Source organism: Natrix helvetica (assembly GCF_964273705.1).
Source record: "Natrix helvetica genome assembly, chromosome: 14".
Classification (NCBI taxonomy): Eukaryota; Metazoa; Chordata; class Lepidosauria; order Squamata; family Natricidae; genus Natrix; species Natrix helvetica.
Genome location: NC_138564.1, coordinates 8,358,270 through 8,381,963, shown reverse-complemented (window position 1 = coordinate 8,381,963; position 23,694 = coordinate 8,358,270). Strand labels below are relative to the sequence as shown.

At 42.0% G+C, this 23,694-nt stretch overlaps 1 protein-coding gene across 3 annotated transcripts in view; it reads left to right on the top strand.

Annotated features, from left to right (window-relative positions):
• Nucleotides 1–23,694, top strand: part of TOP3B (DNA topoisomerase III beta) — an 85,525-nt gene that overhangs the window by 48,116 nt on the left and 13,715 nt on the right. The window contains exons 2-6 of one of the 3 annotated variants that reach the window (XM_081966889.1): nucleotides 1,148–1,416; nucleotides 20,086–20,204; nucleotides 21,446–21,577; nucleotides 22,796–22,902; nucleotides 23,449–23,523. In XM_081966889.1, the coding sequence (XP_081823015.1) occupies nucleotides 20,135–20,204; nucleotides 21,446–21,577; nucleotides 22,796–22,902; nucleotides 23,449–23,523 (384 nt within the window). In that variant the 5' untranslated portion in view covers nucleotides 1,148–1,416; nucleotides 20,086–20,134. Of the gene's footprint in view, nucleotides 1–1,147; nucleotides 1,417–17,205; nucleotides 17,469–20,085; nucleotides 20,205–21,445; nucleotides 21,578–22,795; nucleotides 22,903–23,448; nucleotides 23,524–23,694 lie in introns of those variants that run through there. The other 2 variants (XM_081966890.1, XM_081966888.1) reach the window with 2 other exon arrangements.

Below are 23,694 nucleotides of genomic sequence, written 5' to 3'. Positions count from 1 at the left end.
TCTCCTCCTCCTCCTCTTCCTCCTTTTCTTCTCCTTCTCTTTCTTTCCTTCTCCTCCTTCCCTTCTCCTCCCCCTTCCTTCCTTCTCCTCCCCCTTTACGCTTCCTTCATTGTTTCATTCAGTTGTACTTCTTATTAAATGTATCCCCCAAATATTTCCTCATAAAGCCATTCAAAGGGATCATAGAGCAATAGTCCCAACATTTTCAAACGTGCAACAAAATGAATGAACACGATTACTTTCTTTGGCAGAACTGCAGTTTATCCTTCTCCTCCTCCTCCTCCTCCCTAACATGATAATTTCAACATTCTTCCCGTTAAATGCATTTCATGCCACAGCTCAGTCTGGAGGATATTTTCATTCAAAGGGATAACGATCAAGCCTTCAGCAAGGTAGACTGTAATCTTGAACGTGGAACAAGGAACAAGATTTCCGAGACTCCAATTTTAAGATCAGAATACGTTACTTTGCATTTATACTGGAGGGAAGTTGGAATCTGAACTCTCCGTTTTGACTGGCTGAAAAGTTGTTCTAAGCATGATCAAAGTACTTTGAAATTAGTTTGGTTTTAAATCACGGTATTTGTCAGCCCAGCTTGTAATTGGAGTAAGATTGTTCAAGAGCAGTAGCTAACATATCCAGTGAGTAATCTTTTAGGGAAGGGAGTAAAATAAAGGGGGGGGGGGAAATACTGACCTCTCCCTGATTATGAAGAGAAGAGAGTCTATCAGAAATACATGGATAGATACCAAGCCAAGATTTTGAATCTTCTCTCTTTTAAAAATTATTATTATTATTATTATTATTATTATTATTATTATTATTATTATTATTATTATTATTATTATTATTATTATTACATCAACAGAATTGTATCACAGCGGCCAGAATGGTTAGAATGCAGTATTGCAGGCTAATTCTGCCCACAGCCAGGAGTTCAATCCTGACTGGCTCAAGGTTGACTCATCCTTCCCTCCTTCCAAGGATAGTAAAACAAGGACCCAGAGTGTTGGGGGACAATAGGCTGACTCTGTAAACCGCTTAGAGAGGGCTAGGAAGCGGTGTGTAGGTCTTGTGCTATTTCTATTGCTATTTTTACCTCCAGTCTCCTAATCGTCTTTGCTGCTCTTCTCTGCTCTCTTTCCAGACTCTCGACATCATTTGATACTGTGACGACTGAACCTGGATGCCATATTCCAAGGATGGCCTTAGCAAGGCATTTTAAAGGCCACCACCTGAAGTTTCTCTGAAGGGACATGACTTTTCTGCCCCTCTAAAACTCTTCAAGAACTAGGAGGAACTTGAGGTGGACTCTGCTCTCCCAAGGGGGATGAAGAACAGAAGATCTCAATCTCAGTTGGCTTCTTGGAGTTGTCCATGGTCCTGCAAGTGTAGACCCCCAAATCTTCCTTTGAAGTAAGTTTTGATTCATTTCGGTAGGTCTTATTCTGAAAATGGGTGTTGTACTCTGCTGGTGCCCTGCGGAACTGGCAGCAGATTCGGACAGTGGGGAGGTTGGGGAGGAACATGGGCCAGTCCTGGAGTCTGGGGAAGGCTCTGATGAGGGCTCTGTGTCGGAGGCAGAGATGGGGCCAGGGACATCCGACAGTTATCAGCTGCCTTCGGAGTCAGACATCAGTGGGGCAGAAGAACAGCTGGAGCCTATTCCCAGTGTATAAAGAGATAGATAGATAGATAGATAGATAGATAGATAGATAGATAGATAGATAGACAGACAGACAGACAGACAGACAGACAGACAGACAGACAGACACACGCCAAACTTTATTTCAGTTAGAAATACTGAGGAAGAATTTGGTGTGCTCTCTTTCTCGTTTACAGTCTCTGAAAATTAACCTTATTTCAACTTTCGTTTTATTGAGAACAGTTGAGGGAAACTGATGGAGAGGGAGATCTTAGAGAGAGGGCAGTCTATGGCTTACTTTTTAATTATGTTTTAATTAGTCTGCTTTAAGTTACTTATATTTTTTTAAACATAAAATCCGTTCCCCAACCACCACCTCCCTTGTATGTAACAAAAGCCTATTTTTTTCATCCGTTTGGGCTTCGGTGGCTGGATATAAACGTAATCGAAGACCAGTCCTCTTATCCTTTTTTTATAAATGGCATAAAATTTGCGCTGCAAATGTTTTGGAAAGTCACACGAGCCATCGTTTGAGATCTGTCCTCCTTTTCGATTGATTCTTCACCAATCCGACTAGGGGGAAAATGTAACCAGCAGCTAAAGAAACAATTTTGTCCAGAATTGGGTTATTATTTTATTTTATTTAAAAAAAAAACATTGGTTGCAAAGAACAGGGAATGCCTCCATCTTTTAACAGGCAAATGGGGGGGGGGGAGAAACGTGGCTTCCAAATTCCAAATTTACGGAGCCTAAAGGCTTCGGATGATTTTTAAATTGTTTAGTCCACGCCTGGATTGGCCAGTTTGAAGCCAGCAATTGAGGCAACCACGAAGAAGATTCTTTTCTATGCGATGTCCAGTCCTTTGGGAGAATTGAATGGAGCCAAAGGTCAAACTGGCCGGAGGCATTTGGATTGTCATGGTAACCAGGACTTAATCAAACAATCCTGAGATTCCTGGTTTGTGGGAACAGTCAGAGATCTGAAGGGACTGGAATTAATCAATCAAAGTGGAGGAGGGAAGGGGAGAGGGGGTGAAACCCCCCCCCCTAAGATATATGACTTTCTCCTTCCAAATCTATTCCCCTCCTTTTAAACACGACAAGAGTTTGATGGAGAACAAATGTCCTTTTTCGGGCCAGATATCTCTGGTTTTGGCCATCTGGCCGGTCACATCAGACGTCTTAACATACCTTTGTTTGTTCCACGCAAAGATGCCATGATAGTGTGGGATGGGGAAGGGAAGGGAGGAAGGGAGGAGGAAAAAAGAAGGGGAGAGCAATTTGGAGGCCGCCAAATTTTGTCTAACCGTAAAACTTTGGGCACCTCAAATGCAGAACATGGGAAAGCTACAGGATCTCAAAATGTAGTTAGTTGCCTCTGTTTTGGGGAATATTGTTTGAATCCTGGCTCAGATAAATTAATTTCCTTCCTTCCCTCCTTCCCTCCTTCCCTCTTTATCTCTTTTCCTTCCTTCCTTCCTTCTTTACCCTTTTCCCTTCCTTCCTTCCTCCCTTCCTTTATCCCTTTCCCTTCTTTCCTTTTAAGTCTCCCTCCCTTCCTTTTATCCTCCCTTCTCTCTTTACATCTTTCCCTTTGTTTTTATCCCTCTTTCTTCTCTGTTTATCTCCTTTCTTCTTTCCTCCCTTTTCCTCCCTCCCTCCTTTTATCTCTTTCCCTTCTTTCCTTCTTATCTTCCCTCCTTTCCTTTTGTTCTCCCTTCTCTCTTTACTTCTTTCCCTTTGTTCTTATCCCTCCCTTTGTCTCTGATTATCTCCTCCCTCCCTCCCCTTCCTTCCTTCCTTTCTTTTTTCTTCCTTCCTTCCTTCCTTCCTTCCTTCCTTCCTTCCTTCCTTCCTTCCTTCTCTTTCTTTCTTTCTTTCTTTCTTTCTTTCTTTCTTTCTTTCTTTCTCTGTTTATCTCTGTTTCCTAAATCAGGAAGTCAGCCTAAGCAGTGGAGACCACAGTATCAACCATGGGTGGGATACATTTTATTTTATTGCAGTCATAGCCCACCCACCTCTACATCTTCATTTTTAACAGAATAGCAAAGTTGGAAGGGACTTTGCAGGTCTTCAAGTCCAACCCCCTGCTCAAGGAGGAGACCCTCCTGGACAAATGGTGTCCAGTCCCTTTTTGAAAGCCTCCAGTGATGGAAATACCCACATCTTTGGGATGTAAACCATCCCACTGGTCAATTGTTCTCACTGTCAGCAAATTTCCTCCTTAGTTTTAGGCTGCTTCTCTCCTTGATTAGTTTCCATCCGTTGCTTCTTGTCCTGTGCTTTGGAGAACTGGTTGTCTACGTGACAACCTCTCGAGTGCTGGAAGAACTGGTATCATGTCACCCCTAGTCCTTCTCTTCATTAGACTAGGCATACCTAGTTCCCTTAGCCATTCATCCTATGACGTAGCCTCCAGCCCCCTAATCTTCTTTGTTGCTCTTCTCGGCGCTCTTTCCAAAGTCTCAACAACTTTTTTGTATCGTGGTGACCAGAACTGGAGACAGTCTACCGAGTGTATATATTAACACTTCCCGTGAAACTATCTCTCTGCTGATTTGGATTTGGCTATTCTAGAGAAAAGGAAGACTAGCGGGGACACTAGTAATAGCAATATTCCAGTATTTGAGGGGTTGCCACAAAGAGGAGGGAGTCAACTTATTTTCCAAAGCACCAAAGAGCAGGACAAGAAGCAATGGGTGGAATCTAATCAAGGAGAGAAGCAACCTGGATTTAAGGAGAAACTTCCTAACCGTGAGGACAATTAACCAGTGGAACAGCTTGCCACCAGAAGTTGCTCCATCACTGGAGGTTTTTAAGAAAAGACTGGACAGACACCTATCTGAAATGGTGTAGGGTCTCCTGCTCAAGCAGGGGGTTGGACTAGAAGACCTCCCAGGTCCCTTCCACCTCTATTCTGATTGATATTGGTAATCAAGGAGAGAAGCAACCTGGAATTAAGGAGAAATTTCCTGACAGCGAGAACAATCAATCCATAGAACAACTCGCCTCCAGAAGTTTTGAATGTTCCAACGCTGGAGGTTTTTAAGAAGAAGGTTGGATAACCCTTTGTCTGAAGTAACGTCGGGTCTCCTGATGGAGCAGGGGGCTAGACTAGAAGACCTCCAAGGTCCCTTCCAGCTCTATTCTGACTCTTTCTTGATGCAACCTAGGACTGCGTCGGCTTTTTTTTTTAAAAAAACCGAATCCACCTTAGATGATGAGAACTGAGCAAAGAAAATTGCAGCCTGGGGTGGATTAGTATTAGGGAGAAAATCTACACCCAGCGAATATTTAGGGAGTGTTGCGGAGTGAACATAGTTCAAAAGCAACCTGTAATAGATTTCGTTTGTCTTCATTCAACTGACAGGGCCGTAAGGTTGTAGGAATGCGAAGAATTCCATTAAACACCCCTGATTAGAGAGGTTACTGATAAGTTCCCCTCTGCGTCCCCCTTCCAGGTCAAGAGGTCAAGACAAGGAGAGGGAAGGTACCCCAGATAGTGGGGGATGTCTCCAGGCTTTTGGATTCCACAAGTAAAATTAACCCCTTTCTTCCCCGGAAGGAAAGAAGGAAGGAATAGACTGTGGTTAACTCCATGTTTTTTTTAGGATAGAATGCCTCGGCTTCACTCTGAGAAATTAAGGTAAAGGTTCCCCTCGAACATATGTGCTAGTCGTTCCTGACTCTAGGGGTTGGATTTATTGGATTTATATGCCGCCCTTCTCCCAAAGGACTCAGGGCGGCGTACAACCTTAAAAAGCACATATCACAACAAGTTAAAAGGAAATGAGATAAGTATCCCCCAAAAAACACAAAGCCGACTAATATAACAATAACATTTTAAAAATTAGGTAAAATTAACAGGCCAGGCCGGCTTGCTTGAAAAGCCAACTTTTTAGTGCGCGTTGGAAGGAGGGGGCGGTGCTCATCTCCGTTTCAAAGCCGAAGAGCCAGCGCTGTCCGAAGACGTCTCCGTGGTCATGTAGGCGGCATGAGTCAATGTCGAAGGCACACGGAACGCTGTTAATCTTCCCACCAAAGGTGGTTCCTGTTTTTCTACTTGCATTTTTTACGTGCTTTCGAACTGCTAGGTTGGCAGAAGCTGGGACAAGTCACGGGAGCTCACTCCGTTATGCGGCGCTAGGGATTTGAACCGCTGGACTGCCGACCTTTCTGATCCAAAGATGATGGAAAGGGAAGGAAAGGAAAAGGAAGGGAAGGAAAGGAAGAAGGGGAGGGGAGGGAAGGGAAGGAAGAAGAGAAGGGAAGGAGAAAAGAGAGGGAAGGGTTAGGGGTTTTGTCCCATTTTACAACCTTTCCTGCCGTAGTTGCTAAGTGGATCACTACAGTTGTTAAATTAGAAACACGGTTGTTAAGTGAAGCTAGCTCTCCCATGGATTTTGCTTGTCGGAAGGTCGTAGAAGGGGTATCACAGGACTCTGGGACACTGCAACGGTCATAAATACGAGTCAAGTGTCTGTGTTTTGATCACGTTGCTGCAACGGTTATTAAGTATGAAAAACGGTCTTTTTTCTCCTGTAACTTTGAGCGGTCACTGAAATCTACTGTTTGTAAGCCAAGGACTGCGTCTAAACATTTCAGACGGCTCACAAATCCGAAGGCAACCCTTTCCCTTAGCCATAAAGGCAACTTCTTCTGGCATGTAGGTGTCTGTACAGATCATAATTTATTGTTTCTGCATAACACAATGCTGACATAACTGTTGTATTTTGTCAAGCCAAGTTGAAGATCTAATATAAACAGGGGGGGAAAAAGAGAGAGAGAGAGAGAAAGAGAGAAATCCAGTCCTGGGCGTGTCCGACAGTAGAAAAGGGCGAGAAACGACAAATTTGCACCCATCTGTCACCCGGTGAATTCCTCCCCATCGTCATTGCATGTTGAAACAATGCACGCCAGGGCAAAAACGAGCAGAGGTTGCATTGCAATATCATGACACATCTGTATCGGGTTTTTTGGCAAGATCCTGTCTTGCTGCAAGGATTCCCGAGTGCAAATTTCGGGACAATAGGAACATTCCCTTCCTGCCCAAACGTATGTAGTTTCACATGGATGTACGCTGTATATGTGCGTGTGTGTGGGTGTACATACTGTCACCCTGCCTATTTAACTTACACACAGAGCACATCATGAAAAAGGCGGAGCTAGGCGAATCAAAAGTTGGAATTAAGATTGCCGGGAGAAAGATCAACAAGCTCAGATATGCAGATGACGCCACTCTAATGGCCGAAAGTGAAGAGGAACGAAAGGGCCTCTTGAGGCGGGTGGAGGAGGAGAGTGCAAAAGTTGGCTTGAAAGTCAACATTAAAAATACTAAGATCATGGCATCCGGCCCTCTCGATTCCTGGCAAATAGATGGGGAAGAAATGGAGGTCGGGACAGATTTTATTTTCCTGGGCTCCAAGATCACCGCAGATGGGGTCGAGAAATTAAAAGATGATTGCTCCTGGGGAGGAAAGCGATGGCAAATTTAGACAGCATCCTAAAAAGCAGAGACATCACCCGGCCAATAAAAGTGTGTCTAGTCAAGGCTACGGTTTTCCCAGTGGCAATGGATGGCTGTGAAGGTTGGACCGTAAGGAAGGCTGAGCATCAAAGAATGGAGGCCCATGAACTCTGGTGCTGGAGAAGACTCCTGTGAGTCCCTTGGACTGCAAGGCCATCCAACCGGTCAGTCCTAGAGGAGATCCACCCTGACTGCTCTTTAGAAGGCCAGATCCTGAAGAGGAAACTCAAAGACTTTGGCCACCTAATGAGAAGGAAGAAAGACTCCCTGGAGAAGAGCCTCATGTTGGGAACGATGGAGGGCAAAAGAAGAAGGGGATGGCAGAGAAGGAGGTGGCTGGATGGAGTCACCGAAGCAGTCGGTGTGAGCTTCAATGGACTCCGGGAGATGGTAGAGGACAGGAAGGCCTGGAGGAACATTGTCCATGGGGTTACGATGGGTCGGACACGACTTCACAACTAAAAACAACAACACTCCCCCACACCCACACACCCACACACCATCCTATAAATAGTTCAGTTCATAGGTAGAGTTTCCTCTTGTGGATGGGGGCATTTTACAGGGAAACTATCCCCTTGATTTGGCCAATTATGCGCTACGTTTTGAATTTTCCTCACTCTTCCTCTGAACTTCCAGATGTGATTTTCTGGATTGACCCAGCTGTCAATAATAGTAAATCTCACCGCCTTGACAGCCAAAGGAGAGATGGGGGGGGGAGGGAATTGGAAAAGGGAGTGATTTAAATCTGGCCAAAGGGTTGAATGTTGACAAATTCCAACATTTGGTAACCTTTTGGCTGTAAACTCATTCAATCAGCACTGCATGGAGCATAGAATAACAGAGTTGGAAGGGACCTTAGAGGTCTTCTAGTCCAACCCCCTGCTCTAGCAGGAGAATCTATTCCATCTTGGATAAATGGCTGTCCAATCTCTTCTTAAAATGCCCCTTAACTTCTAAAGGCAAGTCGTTCCACTGATTAATTGTCCTCACCTTTAGGAAGTTTCTCTTTAATTCCAGGTTGCTTCTCTCCTCGATTAGTTTCCATCCATTGTTTCTTGATTTGCCTTCTGGCGCTTTGGAAAATAGGTTGACTCCCCCTCTTCTTTCTGGCAGCTCTTCAAATATTGAATGGTGACAAATTCCAGTGTTTGATAATCTTCTGCCTCTAAACGGTTTCAAATAAACCGTTGCAGATATAAGACATCTATGCATAAAATATCAGTAGGCAATCAATCGCTTTGAATTATTTAATGTGTTAACAATTAATCAGTGGAACAGAAGTTGCCTTCAGAAGTTGAGGTACTCCATCACTGGAGGCTTTTAAGAAGAGATTGGGCAACAATTTTGTCTGAAATGGTAGAGTTTCCTGGTTGAGTAGGGGTAGGACTAGAAGACCCCCAAGGTCCCTTCCATTCTGTATTTTGTAAAAGTTCCGAAGAGAAAGACGTGATATAAATAGTAACTATTTTTTTAGCTAATTACAATAATAAGAAGGAAATGCTAATGGATAATGTTTAATGATTTCTATATGTGTTGGCGTTGGTAAAAGCAATTAGATATAAGCCTTAAATAGTGAGTTGGGGAGCGGGAAAAGGGGGAGGAAATGTTTAGATATCTTATTAATTGATTTTTTTCCCAGAATATGTCATAAAAGGGTAACTATTGGAGGTTTATTCGAATAGCTAATGAATGCCAGTAGGTGGTTGTGTCTTTAAATACAAATGATTCCAGATAAAAGCACGTTTAAATAATTCTAGTTAAATGAGAATGGTGGTACATTGATAGTAAAATCCATAAAGATTTTTGATTTTAAATGTGCAATTCAATTTGAAGGAAGTATAAATAATGAATGTGGAAGTAACGCACGAAATCTATTTGTAACCAATCGACACGCTTTCTACAAGATGTAATGAAGGATGATTCTTTTTTTGTGTTCTTGTTTCATTAAAACAATAAAAAAAAATTGGGGGAAAAAAGAAAGAAACAAGGGATGGAAACTCATCAAGGAGAGAAGCAACCTAGAACTAAAGAGAAATTTCCTGACAGTGAAAAACAATTAAAACGTGGAATGAGTTGCCTCTAGAAGTTGTGAGCGCTGTAACCCTGGAAGAGTTTGGATCGCCGTTTGTCTGAAATTGTATATTGTCTCCTGCTTGAGCAGGGGGATTGGACTAGAAGACCTCCAAGGTCCCTTCCAACTCTGTTGTTCTGTTTTGCCCCCTCATTTTTAAAACAGTGAGATCCGGTGCATGAAATATATTTCTTTTTTTAAAAAAAATGGAATACGGGTTTTGTCATTTGTGATCCTCCTTTTCAACTTTTGTCCCGTTGCGGAGTTTGTGTTGAACGTGATTTTTTGGGGGGGGGCAAACGTTGATTGCTTTTTCCAGGCTAGGGGTGTGCGACTTTTCCCATGATATTTCACAGGGCTTAGATTGGAAGTAAGACACCCACCCCACCCCGCAGCTGGGAAGGGCAAGCAAATAAATAAAAGGTAATCTCTCTCCCCCCCCCAATTTACTTGTGGGTGGGACTGCCCCCCCCCCAAAATCCATCAAACCATCGGGAGGGGAGGGGGGAAGAAGCAGAGAGGCTGGCTTGTAAACAAACTGAGCTAAACTGAGCCAGCCTTGGTCAAAGGTGAGCTTTTGAAGATGGAGTCCAGATGGATTCCAACAGATGTACCCAGGAAAGGAATCTCCCAGATAAGATCCGGACTGAGGTCGGGAACACCCAGCCTTTTGCCCCCCCCAATTCAGGGGGGTCGCAGAGGACAGGGGGCAAGCAATGCCTGTCAGTTCCAATTAGGGAATCGAAGCTACATTTCCTATTGATTAGAAGGGAGCAGGGATGAATAGGGGGGGGGGGAGAAGAGGGGGAGAAAGAGAGAGATAGAGAAAGAGACAGAGAGAGAGAAAGAGACAGAGAGAGCATGAAAGAGAGACAGAAAGAGACACACAGAGAGAAAGAGACAGAGAGAGGACGAAAGAGAGGCAGAGAAAGAGACAGAGAGAGAGAAAGAGACAAGAGAGAGAAAGAGACAGAGAGAGAGATAGAGAAAATTCCTCCTTATTTCCAGGTTGAATTTCTCCTTGTTCAGTTTCCATCCATTATTCCTTCTCTGGCCTTCCGGTACCTTGGAAAATGGCTTGACCCCCTCCTCTCTGTGGCAGCCCCTCCAATATTGGAAGGCTGCTATTCCTTGCAGTCATCTGGTTGTTGGTATTCTTTCTGAGAGTCATTGAGGCCCCTTCCATCCTCCACCATTCAATCAGAACTGGAGAAGCTTCTTGGATGAGAAGCACAACCTCTTCAAGCAAAAACAAACAAACCAACCAGTTGCCTTTTGAAAAAGCACCTTCGTGACAACCATGTCCTGGATGACAGAGAATCTCTGTAGACATCCAAACTAATATTGTGCAGAAATCTGCCTTTGGAATCTTGCTTGACAAGATGTTCTTCAGTTTTTCCACCTCATTCTCAGGGTGGTTTAAATTCCTTTAAACTTTCTAGACATAAAATCTTGGAAAAGACCTCAAGAGATCTTGTAGCTCACAAGGAGAGCTATGGATGAGAGCCATGGGACAGGTGGACATCAACTCTCGGCCACAATAGAGACCCACTCTCTTTCCCTTCCTTCCTTCCTTCCTTCCTTCCTTCCTTCCTTCCTTCCTTCCTTCCTTCCTTCCTTCCTTCCCATCTCCCTTTCCCCCCTTCCTTCTAGCGTTATATCCCTCCCTCCCTCCCTCCCTTTCTTAGTTCTTTCCTAGAGAGAGAGAGAGAGAAAACCACACATAATTTCTCTCCTCCACCACCTCCCAAATAATCCCCCCCCCCGTTTTATTTGTTTTATTTATATAACATTCAATTTTCATCAAGCTGTGTGTGGGTCTGGATACAATTATGTTTAGATAGTCATATTACACATCTTTGTTGTGATATTCATCACCATCATATTCATAATGTAGTAACCTAATAATATATAATAACATTAATACTTAACATCCTCAACTTTCCACTTGACCATTTCCTCTTTTTATATCTCCGCCTTTCTAAATTCTGTTTCTGCTATCTAGCCATTGCTTGTATCTTTCAATTTATATTGTTTTGATTTGTTTCCTAGTGCGGTTTGATAGCTTATTAGTAACCTTGACTATCACTAAGTGTTGTATCTTTTAATTCTTGATGAATGTATTTTATTCTCCTTATGTATGCCGAGAGCATATGCACCAAAGACAAAATTCCTTGTGTGTCCAATCACACTTGGCCAATAAAGAATTCTATTCTATTCTATTCCGTTCCGTTCTGTTCTATTTATCTTCTGCTCCATTCCATTCTCTATTCTATTCCATTCCATTCCATTCTATTCATCTTCCATTCCATTCCATTCTCTATTCTATTCTCTTCTATTCATCTTCTGTTCTGTTCATCTTCTGTTCCATTCCATTCCATTCTTTATTCTATTCTATTCTATTCTATTCTATTCTATTCTATTCCATTCCATTCCATTCCATTCATCTTCCATTCCATTCCATTCTCTATTCTATTCTCTTCTATTCATCTTCTGTTCTGTTCATCTTCTGTTCCATTCCATTCCATTCCATTCTCTATTCTATTCTATTCTATTCTATTCTATTCTATTCTATTCCATTCCATTCCATTCCATTCCATTCATCTTCCATTCCATTCCATTCCATTCTCTATTCTATTCTCTTCTATTCATCTTCTGTTCTGTTCATCTTCTGTTCCATTCCATTCCATTCCATTCTCTATTCTATTCTATTCTATTCTATTCTATTCTATTCTATTCTATTCTATTCTATTCTATTCCATTCCATTCAATTCAATTCATCTTCCATTCCATTCCATTCTCTATTCTATTCTCTTCTATTCATCTTCTGTTCTGTTCATCTTCTGTTCCATTCCATTCCATTCTCTATTCTATTCTATTCTATTCCATTCCATTCCATTCCTCTTCCATTCCATTCCATTCTCTATTCTATTCTCTTCTATTCATCTTCTGTTCTGTTCATCTTCTGTTCCATCCCATTCTCTATTCTATTCTCTATTCTCTATTCTCTATTCTCTATTCCATTCCATTCTATTCCTATTCCTATTCCTATTCCATTCCATTCCATTCCATTGATAAAATATGTCCCATATCAAAAAAAATATCGGGTTTCTTCCTTATCCTTAATAGTAAGCGTTAATCTATCCATTTCTGCACATTCTACTATTTTCTTAATTACATCTCCCTGGGACGGAATCCTTTCTTTCTCACCAAATTGTAGAATGCAAAATAAATAAAAGGAAAAAGAAACAACTTTCAGCGCCACTGGAGAGGCCGAAGTGATTTCTAAAGGAGACGTTGTCTACCCAGAAAGGTCTTGGCTTAAAATAATTCCCTCCGGTTAACTTTACAACCTACTTCCCCCCCCCCCCCCGTCCTGCCCCGAATCAGCCCCCTCCCCACAGGATTTTGAGGGAGGGGGAAATGTTGGCAAAGATAGAGGCAGCATCTGGCAAAAGGCCTCCGTCTGCAGCAAGAATTCCAACCGCTCCTCTGAACTCTGTCCCATCCGACAGGCCAACATGGCTCGCCTCGCACCCGTAAACTATTTGAGGCCATAAAGCAGTTGGGGGGGGGGGGACCTAATTGGCATGTGGAGAATGTCATTTTTCGTGAGTGCTCCGGCCAAGCTTGGTGCATTCCCCACATGCCACGATTGGAACAGAGATTGCCTTCTTCCCCGCCTCCTCCTCACCCGCGGGCTTTGTCTCTTGGGATTTACGTGGTGGGGAATTAAGTTTCAGCCAAGGTAACCGGCTTCCTTGGGAGGAAGGCGATTTGAGAGCAAACGGTTTTGCAGGTCAATCGCCAGACTGAAGAAGAACTGGAATTTCTGTCCCATGTCCTAGTTCAGAGGGGGCAATCTAGTCCATGGATGGAAGGATATATAGGCCGTTGACTAACTTGAGGGGTCCTTGGTGCTCTCCGAGCTTGGTTGTTTCCTTGCAGACGTTTCATGACCCAACTAGGTAACATCATCAGTGCTAGAAGGGAAAGTGGCAGAGAGGAGGAGGAGGAGAAGGAAGAAGAGGACTGTAGGGTCCTTGATGCTCTTTGAGCTTACTTGTTTTCTTGCAGACGTTTCATGACCCAACTAGGCAACATCATCAGTGCTAGAAGGGAATGGGACAAAAAGGGGAAGGAGGAGGTGGAAGAGGAAGAGGACTGTAGGGTCCTCGATGCTCCCTAAGCTTGTTTTTTTTCTTGCAGACGTTTCATGACCCAACTAGGTAACATCATCAGTGCTAGAAGGGAGTGGGATTTGTGGAATGGATGAGGAGGGGAGAAGCGGGGGAGAAGGAGGAGGGTTGCGAGGTCTGTGGGGCTCTCTGAGCTTGATTGTTTTCTTGCAGATGTTTCTTTTTTTTTCTTTTTAAGTTTTATTCATAAGCATTTTGGAATTCAGTGCATTGTTGGGATGTACCATTTGCAAGAAAGAAAGACCAGAGGAAAAAAAATAATAAACATTAACATATAAACTAATAGCCTAATAATATAATAACACATGTTCTAATGACAATAATAATGCAATAACCAAGCAATTTTAGCTAAGTTTCTTTTTACATTGGCTTGTTTACATTTTTATTACTTGCAATGATTGCGGTTATAAACCATCACTATTTCTAATGCAAACATTCTGTCTTTCTTTCTCTAATTTCTACCTCTTGTCTCTAAATCTCTTGCAGATGTTTCATGACCCAACTAGGTAACATCATCAGTGCTAGGAGGGAGTGGGGTTTGGGAGGAGGAGCAGAAACAGGGGGAAGAGGACTGTAGGATCCTTGATGCTCTCTGATCTTGCTTGTTTTCTTGCAGACGTTTTATTACCCAGCTAGGTCACATCATCAGTGCTAGAAGGCAGTGGGGTTTGTGGAGTGGAGGAGGACAGTGGAGTCTTTGATGCTCTCTGAACTGGGTTGTTTTCTTGCAGCCCTTTCATTACCCAACTAGGTAACATCATCAGTGCTAGAAACCTGCACCAAATCCCACTCCTTACTAGCACTGATGACGTTACCTAGTTGGGTAATAAAACGTCTGCATAAATATAACTAATAATAATCACTTCTGGACTGGCCTCCAGAAGCTGTGGGTGCTCCAACACTGGAACTTTTAAAAAAGAAATTGGACAACCACTTGTCTGAAATGCTACGGGGTTTCCTGCCTGAGCAGGGGGTTGGGCTAGAAGACCTCCAAGGTCCCTTCCAACTGTGTTGGTCTTCTTTTGTTAACAGAGATGTTCATTTTTTGTTAAAGCTTGTTTATTTGCGATAGTTTAAGGCTCAGTATTTGGGAACAAGGAGAGGTTTATTGTTCCGATTTGCTGTTTTTAAATAACTTTCCAATAAAAGGTTATAAGGAAATTTTCTGGGTTTAAACTAATTCTCTTCTACATTCCAAAGCAATGGTACGACATGTGCGTTAGGTAAGGGAAATTCCAGTACCTAACTTAGTAGTGCCTAAGACTTCCCATATGTACGATCTTACTGCCCTCTTGTGGACTGCGAAAACAATTAGTAAATCTGTTTTTGTCTTTGACTACAAGTTATAAATAAACTCCTAGCGTGCGTGGCTGAAAATAACAGAATTTAACCCTTTTTTCTTTTTCTACTATTTTCCTTGATGGCCTAGTTACAAAGAAAGGGACCATTTTCTTAGCTATTTGATGCTCTCTGTTAAATGATTCACAAATATATTGTTGTTGTTAGTTGCAAAGTCATGTCTGACCCATCGCAACCCCATGGACAACGCTTCCTGTCCTCTACCATCCTCTGGAGTCCATTGAAGCTCATGCCGACTGCTTCGGTGACTCCATCCAGCCACCTCCTTCTCTGCCGTCCCCTTCTTCTTTTGCCCTCCATCGTTCCCAGCATGAGGCTCTTCTCCAGGGAGTCTTTCTTTCTCATTAGGTGGCCAAAGGATTTGAGTTTCCTCTTCAGAATCTGGCCTTCTAAAGAGCAGTCAGGGTTGATCTCCTCTAGGACTGACCGGTTGGATCGTCTTGCAGTCCAAGGGACTCGCAGGAGTCTTCTCCAGCACCAGAGTTCAAAGGCCTCCATTCTTTGGCGCTCAGCCTTCCTTATGGTCCAACCTTCACAGCCATCCATTGCAACTGGGAAAACCATAAACCTTGACTATACACACTTTTGTTGATAGGCTGATGTCTCTGCTTTTTAGTATGCTGTCTAGATTTGCCATCATAAATGTATGGTTGGCATCAAAAGATTTAAACCCCAAATTTGTTCAACTTCTTCCGTGTGAAAGGGTATATAGTTCTGAAATAGCTTTTGGAAACAATAATTTTTGGATTTTGAAAAAAAAAAATCTTAACCCACGTGCTATATTATTGTGCTTGTAACAAAAGCAGGACTCCCTACATGTATTCAACAAAATGTCAGAGGAGAATTTAGAATTTCCAAATAGCGAGTAGGTCTCCAATTACAATTGGGACAACACATGATTTCTTTTTCCACAGTCGCTCAACCTCAATTTGCAAGTCCCGGTATTTTGTGATTTTTTTTCTTGCTTTTTATCTTCAATTCGTGCATCACCAGGTATTGCAATGTCAATGAACCAAACTTTTTTTTTCAATTATTGCTATGTCAGGTGTGTTGTAGGCCAAGTGCCTGTGAGTCTGGATTCTGAAGTCCCACAAGATCTTGCCTTTCTCATTCTCTAAAACCTTCTCAACCTGATGGTTCCAGTGGTTTTTGCTGTGCTCAAATCCAAACTTTTGGCACAATTTCCAGTGAACAATCTTAGCAACACGGTCATGGCGTTGTAGGTAGTCAGTTTGTAAAATTTTGCTGCACCTGCTGATCAAGTGGTCGACTGTCTCATCTTTCTCATTACAGAGGCGACATTTGCTGTTGGTGGTAACATGTTGAATTTTTGCCTTCATGCAGTTTGTGGCTAAGGCTTGTTCTTGAGCTGCCAAAATAAAGCCTTCTGCTTCTTTTTTCAGTACTCCTGATCTTAACCAGATCCAAGTTACTTTTTGGTTGTTGTTGTTATTATTATTGTTGTTGTTCCTATTATTATTATTATTATTATTATTATTATTATTATTATTATTATTATTATTATTATTATTATTACTACTACTACTATACGATTGTATCACAGCGGCCAGTTGATTCGCCGGATTTGGCATTGATTACTAGTCGGGCCCCACCCAGGGGCCTAGGACGTCGTAATGTATTTTCGTAATATACGTGCAGATCCAAGCAGTGCAGCTTTTTGCATTTGACTGATGGTGATTTTGTCAAGTTTTAACTGTTTTAAATGTAATTCCAGTGCTTTTGGAATAGCACCCAGTGTGCCGATTACCACTGGAATTACCACTGCTGGTTTGTGCCATAATCGTTGGATTTCGATTTTTAAGTCCTGGTATTTCGCGACTTTTTCATGTTCCTTCTCCTCGACCCTGCTATCACCTGGTATTGCGATGTCTATGATTGTGACCTTATTTTTCTCAACCAGTGTGATGTCTGTTGTGTTATGCACTAGTATTTTGTCTGTTTGTATACGAAAATCCCACAAGATCTTGACCATCTGATTTTCGGTGACTTTTTCAGGCTTATGTTCCCACCAGTTTGTTGTTGTTTTAATATTATAATTTTTGCACAAATTCCAGTATTATTATTGAGTATGTTATTATTATTATCATCATCATCATCATCATCATCATCATCATCATCATCATTATGTTTGTTTGCCGCCCATCTCAACCCCCCTGCCTTTAATTGCACACGTCTTTTCCAAGTGAGAAAATAAAGAAGCCGCAATACACGCTCTTTCCTCGCCGGGCGAAAGGATGCTGCGTCTCCATGGCAACGCGCACGGAGGACCAGCCGCCAGGAGGGATACAGGAGCTGGAGAGCATCCCCGGCCGGCTCGGGGAAAAGAAGGCGTCGGAGGCGGCGCTGGCTTCGGCTGACCCGGCAGTAGAAGCGTCGGGGAAGGCGGCGTCGGAGGCCACCTCCTCTTCCTCCTCCTCCGCAGCCCGCTCCTCGGCTCCGCCTCGCCGGCGTGCATCGAAGCAGCTAAGCAAAGCAGGCGGGGGATGCCCCTCGCGGGCTGGGGAGGGGGCTCCCTTGCACACGCCTGCCCTTGCACACGCCTGCCCTTGCACGCTGCAGGGAGGTGAGCGAGCAAGCCTTTGCACCTTTCCCACGACTGGTTGGCTTTCCCACGAGAGACACGCGTCCCCGCGAGTGGGGCAGGAGGTCAGGTGGAGTCGTGGGGTGGAAACTCTTAAGGAGAGTGGGATATATGTGTGTGTGTGTGAGAGAGAGAGAGCTATTCTTGCAGAATTTAGATCTTTCTCTGGCTGTTGTTCAGGTTTGATCTCTGGCTTATAAATAAATTAAAAAAAACTTATTTATTAGGATTTTATTTTATTTGTTTATATTTTTTATTTCACTTATACAATCATACTGTCTTTGCAGCACATTTTACACCTATATCCCTTGTGTTTCCTTTAGCAATACATATATCTGATACAACTATATCCATATCTATATGCATATTTTACACCTCTTATTTCGTACATGCTATATACATTTGATCCTCTCACATTTCTTATTTCATCTACAACCTATCTTGTATTTCCCCCTCTTATTGATTCTGCAGTTTTGTATTGGTTTTGTAATTTCTTCATCTTTCTTCTCTTTGTTACTATCCTGGTTTTTTTCTCCTCTTTCCTCCAGCCAAGGAAATACACTTACTATCCTTAGTAAGTCCCGTACTAAGTAGTACTCTGATTCCTCTTTGTCTTTTAGCTTTTTTTTGTGAGCCTGTCCATTTCGTAGCGTTCCAGGACATTAGAGAAGAAAAAAAAGGGGGGTGGGGGAAGAAAATGTACAAATGCTCTTCCTTTTTTTACTATGGAGTGATTGGCATCTTATTTTTTCTCTCTCCTTTTAACAGTTTTTAATTCTCACCCGGCTCCTGATTACTAATGGAGAGGAAATTGGCAAAAACCTTTGTAATCGGATATTTTATTTTAAACCAGAGTTGTGGCGGGACCAATTTGCCAGCAATAATTTTTTTAGGACTTTATTGTTAGGGCAGTTTGATGTCTGTCGCAAAATCTCCAATGCTGGAAGATTTTTGACGCTGGTAAAATTGATCATAGGCTCTTCTTTTGCCTGCTGGCATTTTTATCAAAAAAATAAATAAAATAAAAACAATTCCTAACAAATAACTTAACATTTGTAACTAACTAACATAAGAATTCAATTTACATTATTTGGGTAGGTAAAGATCCTAAAACAACTTTTGCCGTGGCTGTATTTCTAATTGCCGCCTGAGGAATTCGTGCTTTATTAATAGCAAAGCTATAAAAATTTTTATCGCCTGTGGTTATGCTTTGTTTATTTTTGTCTGAACTGGATCTATATAACCCAGTTAATGCTTATTCCAGTACACAAATGGCCCCGATACAAGGTGGTTTGTTGAAAACCTGGGTTAAATTGTGTGAGACTTAGTGTGTTTGTGAGAGTGCAGATATCATGTGAATGCTTAGCAGTTTAATCCTAACATAAAACAGAAGTAGCCATCCATTAATCATGGAGTGTCGTAGAGAATTGGGCTGCATACAGGTTTAATATATTATATATTAAATATATTTTAAGGTTGTATCTTTTTATTCTTGATGAATGTATTTTATTCTCCTTATGTACACTGAGAGCATCTGCACCAAAGACAAATTCCTTGTGTGTCCAATCACACTTGGCCAATAAAGATTCTATTCTATTCTATTATTATTGTTGTCGTTGTTATTGTTGTTATTGTTGTTGTTATTGTTGTTATTGTTGTTATTGTTATTATTATGGTTGGTTGCACAATCATCCAGATGTTCAGACTGGATTGGCATTTTTATCCACCTATCAAGTTCTTTCCAAGCACTGGATTAGACAGATGTTGTTTCATGGTTTCCAAGGTCTCGTCCCATGATATATAAGCTGTTCTTTCGTAACTGACTGTGGGGATTTTATCAATTCTGCTGCTCCAGGGGTTTTCCAGATGTTTGAGATGCCATCCAAGGCACCTTTATTATTATTCTGTCTGGTTGCACCGTCAGCCAGATGTTTAGACTTTTTTTGGGGGGGGATAGGCGGCATTTTTATCCACCTATCAAGTTCTTCCCAAGGACCTGGGATTGGCAGATGTGAATGTTTGATGGTGTTAAAGGAAGCACAGGATGTAAGCTGTTCCAAATGAAGCTGCCTTTTGCAATTGACTGATGGGGATTTTGTCAATGCCGATGGTTATCCAAGGGGTGCTCCAGATGTTTTGGGATTGCACCCAAGGCACTTACGACTATTAGTACTATCCTTGATCGTGTCATAAGTCATTTTGTTAGTGCTTTTATAACTTGGAATGGTGGTTAAATGGTCAAGGTCTCCCTGAAGTGTGTTTTGCAAAGTGTTTATACCCCATAAACATTTTCACACCAAATCTGGCACAATTATACTGGAAGGGAGTTTTCAAAAAGGGTATGCTAGGCACCAGGTGGGCAGATGTCTGGCAAGCAAACAGAGAGCCAGTTTGATCTAGTGGTGAAGGCACCAGACTATAAAATAGGGGACCGTGAATTCTAGTCCTGCCGTAGCCATGAAAGCCAGCTGGGTGACTTTCAGCCCTCTCTTTCAGCCCAGCAACAAGGTTGTTTTTGCGGAGAAAATAGGAGGAGGAAGATGTTTTGGATATTTTCGCTACTTTGAGTTTGTAAAAATAATAAAGATGGGATACAAATAAATAAACCAAGATAAGAGAAACTGAATTTTTCAGCCTTCCTTTCCGAAGGATTCAATAATGTTATTTTTTTTTCTTGTTTAGGTTGAAATATTTTCTGTTTGTTTGAAGGCTTCATCACCATTTTCTGAAGATGAAGGTAGTCCTTATGGTAGCTGAGAAGCCCTCTCTGGCTCAATCCATCGCCAAAATTCTTTCAAGAGGTGTGGAAAATAAAGGATATTATGTTAATATTAATTACAGTTTTGAATGTCAATATTCTAAGTATCATTTGTTCATTCATTCATGCAAATTAAATATAACTTCTAAGTACATTGATAAGATATAAATATAAGGTCAGACAGACAGATGAACAGAGTTGGAAGGGACCTTGTAGGTCATCTAGTCCAACCCCCCCCCCCGCCCAAGCAGGAGATCCTACGCCATTTCTGACTATTTACCCATAGAGTATGGCTGTATTACTGTTATCCTTCTCATCTTTTCTCCTAACTTGCCTTATTGATATCATCATTATTATTATGATTATGATTACGCTGTTGTTTTGCATGTACAGAGTTTTTACACTGGAGACAAATTCCGTGTGTGTGTCTAATCACACCAAATAAAGTATTCTGTTTCTATTTCTACAACCGCCCATCTTAGTCAACGACTCTGGGCAGCTTACAATTTAAAAAATAGATTATTGTTAAAATACTAAAAATGTTTTAAAACAATAAAAACCATAGAAACATCCAAATTAAATTATCTACCTACCTACCTACCTACCTACCTACCTACCTACCTACCTACCTATCTATCTATCTATCTATCTATCTATCTACAGTATCTATCGATCGATCGATCGATTGATCGGTGGCTCAGTGGCTAAGAGGCTGAGCTTGTCGATCGAAAGGTCAGCAGTTTGGCGGTTCGAATCCCTAGCGCCGCATAATGGAATGAGCTCCCGTTACTTGTCCCAGTTTCTGCCAACCTAGCAGTTCGAAAGCTTGAAAAAATGCAAGTGGAAAAATAGGAACCACCTTTGGTGGGAAGCTAACAGCGTTCCATGCACCTTCAGCATTGAGTCATGCTGGCCACATGACCACGGAGACGTCTTCGGACAGCGCTGGCTCTTCGGCTTTGAAGTGGAGCTGAACACTGTCCCCTAGAGTCGGGAATGACTAGTGCATATGTGCAAGGGGAATCTTTACCTTTACATAAATATAATTATTGGGCTTTTCTTCAAAGTTAAATATGATGAACGTACAATAAAATAAAATGTTAATAGCAAGACATGTACCTTAAAATCGAAACCGTTATCGTACAACTAACGATGTATATACTCTTATCTCATTTCCTCCCCCATTTTGCTTCTTTCCTACAAAGATCTCTTTGAAGTGTAAACTTGAGATGATGTTTGTAATGTTTGGTCTTCTTTTGTGACTGATGGTTCCCTCCGCTGTAGGAAACACGTCGTCTCGCAAAGGGTTAAACGGGGCGTGTTCCGTCTATGAATTCACCGGTAGTTTCATTGGACAAACCGTCCACTTCAAGATGACCTCAGTATGTGGTCATGTGATGACCCTGGATTTTATAGGTAAAATAATCATTCTTGGCTATTTTTCTTCCACTTTGCTGTAAGTTGAAAGCAAGAAGAATGCAGTGCAGAGCAGTTTCAAGGGAATGTCCGTCCTAACACTTTGCAAGTACAGATAGTCCTCGGCCTACGGCCAAATTGAGTCCAACATTTATGTTGCAAAGTGAAACATTTCTTGAGTAACATTTGCCCCATTTTACAACTTTTCTTGCCACAGTTGTTAAGCGAATCATTGCACCGGTTAAGTTAGTAACACAGCTATTAAGCGAATCAGGCTTCCCCATTGACTGGGCTTGTCTGAGGTTTGCAAAAACTGACTGTCATGCTGCAACTGTCATAAGTATGAATCATTTGCCAAGCATCTGAATTTTGATCATGTGGCCATGGGGACGTGGCAACGGTCGTAAGAGTGAAAAATGGTCCTGGCCCTTATTTCTGTGCCGTTGTAACTTTGAATCATCACTAAGCGAACCGTTGTAAGTCAAGGATTACGTGTATTCAGGCTGCAGAGCTCAGTTCATCAAAAGCCATCCATGATGACGTCGTGAAAAATTAGCCAGAGTAGAGGAGAGTGAAGAGAAGAGAAGAGAAAATAGAAGAGAAAATAGAAAAGAATAGAAAATAGAAGAGAAAATATAATAGAAAATAGAAGAAGAGAAAATAGAAGAGAATAGAAAATAGAAGGGAAAATAGAATAGAATAGAAAGTAGAAGAGAATAGAAAATTGAAAGGAAAATAGAAAATAGAAGAGAATAGAAAATAGAATAGAATAGAAAATAGAAGAGAAAATAGAAGAGAATAGAAAATAGAATAGAAAATAGAAGAGAAGAGAAAATAGACGAGAAGAGAAAATAGAAGAGAAAAGAGAAGAGAATAACAATGTTGGAAGGGATCTTGGAGGTCTTCTAGTCCAACCCTCTGCTCAGGCAGGAGACCCTATACCATTTCAGACAAATGACTGTCCAGTCTCTTTTTAAAAACGTCCAGCGATGCAGCATTTACAACTTCTGGAGTTCCAGTGATTAACTGTTCTCACTGTCAGGAAATTTCTCCTTAGTTCTAGGCTGCTTCTCTCCTTGTTTAGCTTCCATCTGTTGCTTCTTGTCCTGCCTTCAGGTGCTTTGGGGAATCGCTTGACTCCCTCCTCTTTGTGGCAGCCCCCCCAAAATAAATATTCTAATCCTTTACCAAGATGATGATAATATCCGTCCTTTTTAGGAAAATACAACAACTGGGACAAAGTTGACCCCGCAGAACTTTTTAGTAAAGCGCCAACCGAAAAGAAAGAAGCCAACCCAAAGCTAAACATGGTGAAATTCTTACAGGTAATCAACACTTCGGAATTTGCTTACAAATTTAAATATTTATTGATTTGATGGCGAGTGCCAGGTTAATCTTTTTAAACTGGACTGTGCAAACAAGCAAAGCCCCATCCGTGGGATCAGAGGTAGTATTCACTTACCTTCTATACCAGTTCACAGATGTGGGCTCTCTCGTTTGCTTGCATGCGCCAACCTCGCGTACGCACACAGCCTTCCACGCATGTGTTTTTGGCGAAAAAAAGGGCCTAAGTGGGATGCCGTAGAGCCTGGGGAAGTGGGTGGGGCCAGCTGCGATTTCCGCTACCAGTTCGTATGAACTGGGCCGAACTGGTAGGATACCACCTCTGCGACAGGCAGCACCAGTCTGCGGAAAAACCTTTCCCCATGGAAGCGCCCAAACAGCTGGAGGCCGCTAATTTAGGGTCCACACCACTCAGCCATCTAAATTGGTAGACGTTCTAGAAAATGTGATCTCAAGAGTTTGGCAAATACCGAGCTGGATGAGCTATCAAACAGTAAATTAAATGTATCTTTCCTTTGATCTTTCAGGTGGAAGGGAGAGGTTGCGATTACGTTGTTCTGTGGCTGGATTGCGACAAGGAAGGAGAAAACATATGCTTTGAGGTATATCTCATCATCATCTTCTTTTAACGACCCCATAATCCCAGCCTGGGCAACTGAATGGAGCTGGGTGTTTACTGCCCTTCCTGTTGCCAGGACGGAGTTTTGTTCGGCAAGATAGATTCTCATTGTGCCCAGAGAGAGAAATATCTGCCTCTACCTAGGATCGAACTC